The 4,377-nt window shown below is 34.7% G+C and overlaps 1 protein-coding gene across 1 annotated transcript; it reads left to right on the top strand.

Annotated features, from left to right (window-relative positions):
- On the top strand, positions 309–2,564 carry LOC104748638 (serine carboxypeptidase-like 43). Its single transcript, XM_010470246.2, has 10 exons — positions 309–570; positions 668–775; positions 863–955; positions 1,034–1,126; positions 1,267–1,352; positions 1,444–1,704; positions 1,785–1,918; positions 2,031–2,123; positions 2,200–2,317; positions 2,397–2,564. The coding sequence occupies exons 1-10, from the start codon at positions 309–311 to the stop codon at positions 2,562–2,564; spliced, it is 1,416 nt and encodes a 471-aa protein (XP_010468548.2).

Here is a 4,377-nt window from a genome sequence, read left to right as displayed (position 1 = left end):
TCCGAGTCAACTTTGATTCAATGCCATATTTAAAGATTGGGTTCTCAGAAACAAGTTAGTGTATATGTAAAGTCTAAAAAAACAGAAAGGGAAATTCTGAAAAACCAAAGCTCACAAAAACATAGTAGAAAAAGGTTATGCAAGTCATAGGTGCGCGAAAGAGTTTGGAACAACACTTATAAGTTATAACACAACCTCTATTGTCTTCATGTTGTGGCTTATGCTCCTAAACTGTCTTTGTATAAGATTCAGTGAGATTGAACTTAACTTGTAACTTATTGATTATGTATTTTGACATTTTTCAGATCATGGTATCATGCCAGACGATCGTTGTGATGATGATGGTGGTATTGGTCACATTGCAGTGGTTGGGGTATACTTGTAGTTTTGCAGAAGGTTACCCGGAAGACGATTTGGTGGTGAGGCTTCCAGGTCAACCGAAGGTCGGGTTCAGACAATTTGCAGGATATATCAATGTGGACTCGGAGAATGGTCGTAGTCTGTTTTACTACTACGTCGAGGCTGTAAAAGAACCCGACACTAAGCCCTTAACCCTTTGGCTTAATGGAGGTCTTTGTTCCGTTTCTCTGTTTCTGTTATAGTTTCATTGGTTTAAGCTAGTTTACTATTTCCATATTAAATTACATATTTGAGGTTTGTATTGCAGGTCCAGGTTGTTCTTCAGTTGGTGGAGGAGCTTTCACTGAGTTAGGTCCATTTTACCCCACAGGCGATGGTCGTGGCCTCCGCATTAACTCCATGTCTTGGAACAAAGGTTTGTTGTTTTGACTGTTTTATATATAAAGCGACCAGAGAACTCTGTAATTCAATGCTATATTGTCTCTTGTTGTGAAATGTGTAGCCTCGAATCTGCTATTTGTGGAGTCGCCAGCGGGAGTAGGATGGTCATACTCGAACAGAAGCTCTGATTACAACACCGGGGACAAGTCTACTGGTAAAGCTCTAAATTGCATTTTTCAAACTATATTAGAAGACTGTTGTTTCCAGCTGACATGTTTTTGTATTTGAACAGCTAATGATATGCTTATGTTCTTGTTGAGATGGTTCAAGAGGTTCCCAGAGTTGAAGTCTCGCAACCTCTTTCTCACTGGCGAAAGCTACGCTGGTGTGTCTTTGGTTATTCTGATTCTTACTTTACGAAAATGGAGATTATCTGAAGATCATGGAACTCTTTTAGCTTAGCTGGTTTGCTTTTTAATTTCCTCAGAAGTTACTTGACCAGGACTTGACTTCATTCTCTCTCAGGACATTACATACCTCAGTTGGCTGACGTGATACTTACCTACAATTCACGCTCAAGTGGGTTCAAATTCAACATCAAAGGCATTGCAGTAAGCCAAAAAGGAACCTTCTTCTTTGGCGTTACATCAACTCTTTTGTCTCTCTTCTGATTCCTTTGTGTGTTCTTCTCTTTCTGATCAGATTGGGAATCCACTTCTGAAGCTTCACAGGGACTATCCAGCTGCATACGAATTCTTCTGGTCGCATGGGATGATTTCTGATGAAGTAAGACTCACAATCATGAGCCAATGTGATTTTGCCAGTCCACAGAACATGAGCAAAGTCTGTACCGATGCTATCATTGAAGCCCGCATCGTCACTGAGTATGTCAACTATTATCATGTTCTCCTCGACTTATGCTACCCGTCTATTGTCCAGCAAGAGTTGAGGCTCAAGAAAATGGTTAGCACTTTTGTCTTTTTTTCCACCTTCTGTTCCACCAACAAAACTTTTTGTGTCTAAAATTTTGAAAATGTTTTCAGGCCACTAAGATGAACATGGGAGTTGATGTCTGTATGACATACGAAAGAAGTTTCTATTTTAATCTCCCGGAGGTACAGAAGGCCCTTCATGCAAACCGCACTCGCCTACCTTATGAGTGGACCATGTGCAGCAAGTAAAATTATCTTACCTTCTTTTTAGTTTCCATTGACAAAAAGATTAAGAAATTCTTTATAACCAGAGCTAATGTAACTGATTTCTATCGGCTACCTTTGACTATGTTACAGCCTGTTAAATTACAGTGGCATCTACTGGAACATCGATATGCTTCCGATTCTTAAGAAAATTGTACAGAGCCAAACTCCTGTTTGGATCTTCAGGTAAGAGAATTCTATTCTTTAATCTCCTTATTCCCTTGTATTAAGTGGCTAATCAACCAGCTTGCTGACACTATAGTGGAGATCAAGATTCTGTAATTCCTCTTCAAAGTTCAAGAACTCTCGTACGAGAGCTTGCACAAGATCTCAACTTCAAGACTACAGTTCCATATGGAGCCTGGTTCCACAAAGAACAGGTAGTTTCCCTTCACCACTAAACAATGTTATGATAAGTTCTTGTGATTGCTAACTTGTCCATGTTTGGATTATGACTAGATTGGTGGCTGGTTCACTGAGTATGGAAGTCTACTAACCTTTGTAACGGTAAGAGGAGCGGCTCATATGGTGCCGTATGCGCAGCCCTCACGAGCTCTACTTATGTTCAGTAGCTTTGTGAGTGGCAGGAAATTGCCTAACAAACCGCATTTGTCTATTGATGATTGAAAGAGAATATAGTGGAGTTTGGTTGGAAGAATCTACTCTTAGGTTAGATGCGTCAATATATAAACATATTACGGTTTCTGTTGTGGTTTGCTTGGATCTTCAAGTGCACTTTCGTTTAGTTATTGTGTGCTACATGCATTAACATTGTGATAATAATGATAATCATCGATATACTATAATACTTTAATTTTGTATTGTTTTTATGATTGGATAGTTAGTAACAGTTTTGTCTTTGTTTTAGATGTGAGAAGAGAAAAAACTTTTAAGATCATCTCCGTTATTATATTTGTTGACAACAAAACCCCAAAAAAAACCCACCAGTACTCATTTGATCACTCACTAATATATTACTTCTTCCGTTTCACAAAGAGTGTCATTCTAATACTTCTCACACAAATTAAGAAAACATTGAAATATACAGATATGCCCTTATTTAATAAGTTTTTAATAGATTATCTTAATTATAATTAAGGGTAAAACTAGGAAATCTAAGGTAAAAAATGCATTGGAAATATAAAATAGAGAATTTGTTAAACATACCCCCTTTTGATGTACCATTTTTCAAAAATACCCTCTTTTCTGGCCATTTTTCTTTTTGCCCTCTTTTAATTTTTAATGACTATTTTACCCTTAGATGAAAATTATTTTATTCAATAAAAAGAAAAACAAAATTTTCCCGCCAAAAAATTCCAGACATATTTTCCCGCCAAAATTTTTTCGAAAAACCTTTTAAAATTTTCGACAAAAAAAAATTTTCCCGCCAAAATTTTTCCCGCCAAAAAAAATTTACAAGGTTTTTAAAAGGTTTTATAAGGTTTCTACCTTATAAAAGCCTTATAAACACCTTGTAAAGGCTTTTACAAGATTTTTTAAAGAGTTTTAAAAGGTTTTTTAAACAACTTGTAAACGCTTTTACAAGATTATTATAAGGTTTTTAAAAGGTTTTAAAAGGTTTTTAAAAGTTTTTCAAATGGTTTTTAAAAAGATTTTTAAAAGGTTTTTAAACACCTTGTAAACGCTTTTACAATGTTTTTAAAAACCTTGTAAAAGTTTTTATAAGATTTTTAAAAGGGTTTTTAAAGGTTTTTAAACACCTTGTAAACGCTTTTAAAAGCTTTTTAAAAGCATTTACAAGGTTTTTAAAAGCGTTTACAATGTGCTTAAAAACCTTGTAAACGCTTAAAAAAAACTTTTAAAAGCGTTTACAAGGTTTTTAAAAGTTATAAATTTCAATATTTTTGGCGGGAAAAATTTTCGATTTTGGCGGGAAAAAATAATTTTTCCGGGAAAAGTTTTCGATTTTGGCGGGAAAAAAATTTTTGGCGGGAAAATATTTTCGATTTTGATGACTGAACATTCTTGCTGTCACTCAAAAAAGGGTAATTTGGTCATTTTGTACATAAAGAGGGGTAGTTTTAAAAATGGTCAACATGAAAGGGTATTTTTAAAAAGGGATATAGAAAAAGGGGCATTTTTGAGAATGCCCCTATAAAATAATGTATTGGAATTATAAAGTGACACTCTTTGTGAAACAAAGAAAAATCTCCAGAATGACACTCTTTGTGAAACGGAGAGAGTATTAATATTTTTAATATTGTTGATGTGTATTGATGAATAGTATTCACATACATGATTTTATTAACCTAGAAGGTCTTTTAAAATGTTTAATTTTAAGTTAAAAAGCTTTATGATAAAACCTTTCACCCCTATTGGTAGGTGACTTTATAGAGTTTAATTTTAATTTACCAAACACGCTTTTTTAGTTTAAATTTTTAAAAAAATTTCAAAGCCACTTTGATTTTTTCCTTCGTTG

Source organism: Camelina sativa, chromosome 15 (genome assembly GCF_000633955.1).
Source record: "Camelina sativa cultivar DH55 chromosome 15, Cs, whole genome shotgun sequence".
Taxonomy (NCBI): domain Eukaryota; kingdom Viridiplantae; phylum Streptophyta; class Magnoliopsida; order Brassicales; family Brassicaceae; genus Camelina; species Camelina sativa.
Note: the sequence above shows the minus strand (reverse complement) of the source record. Positions and strands in the feature narration are given on the sequence as shown.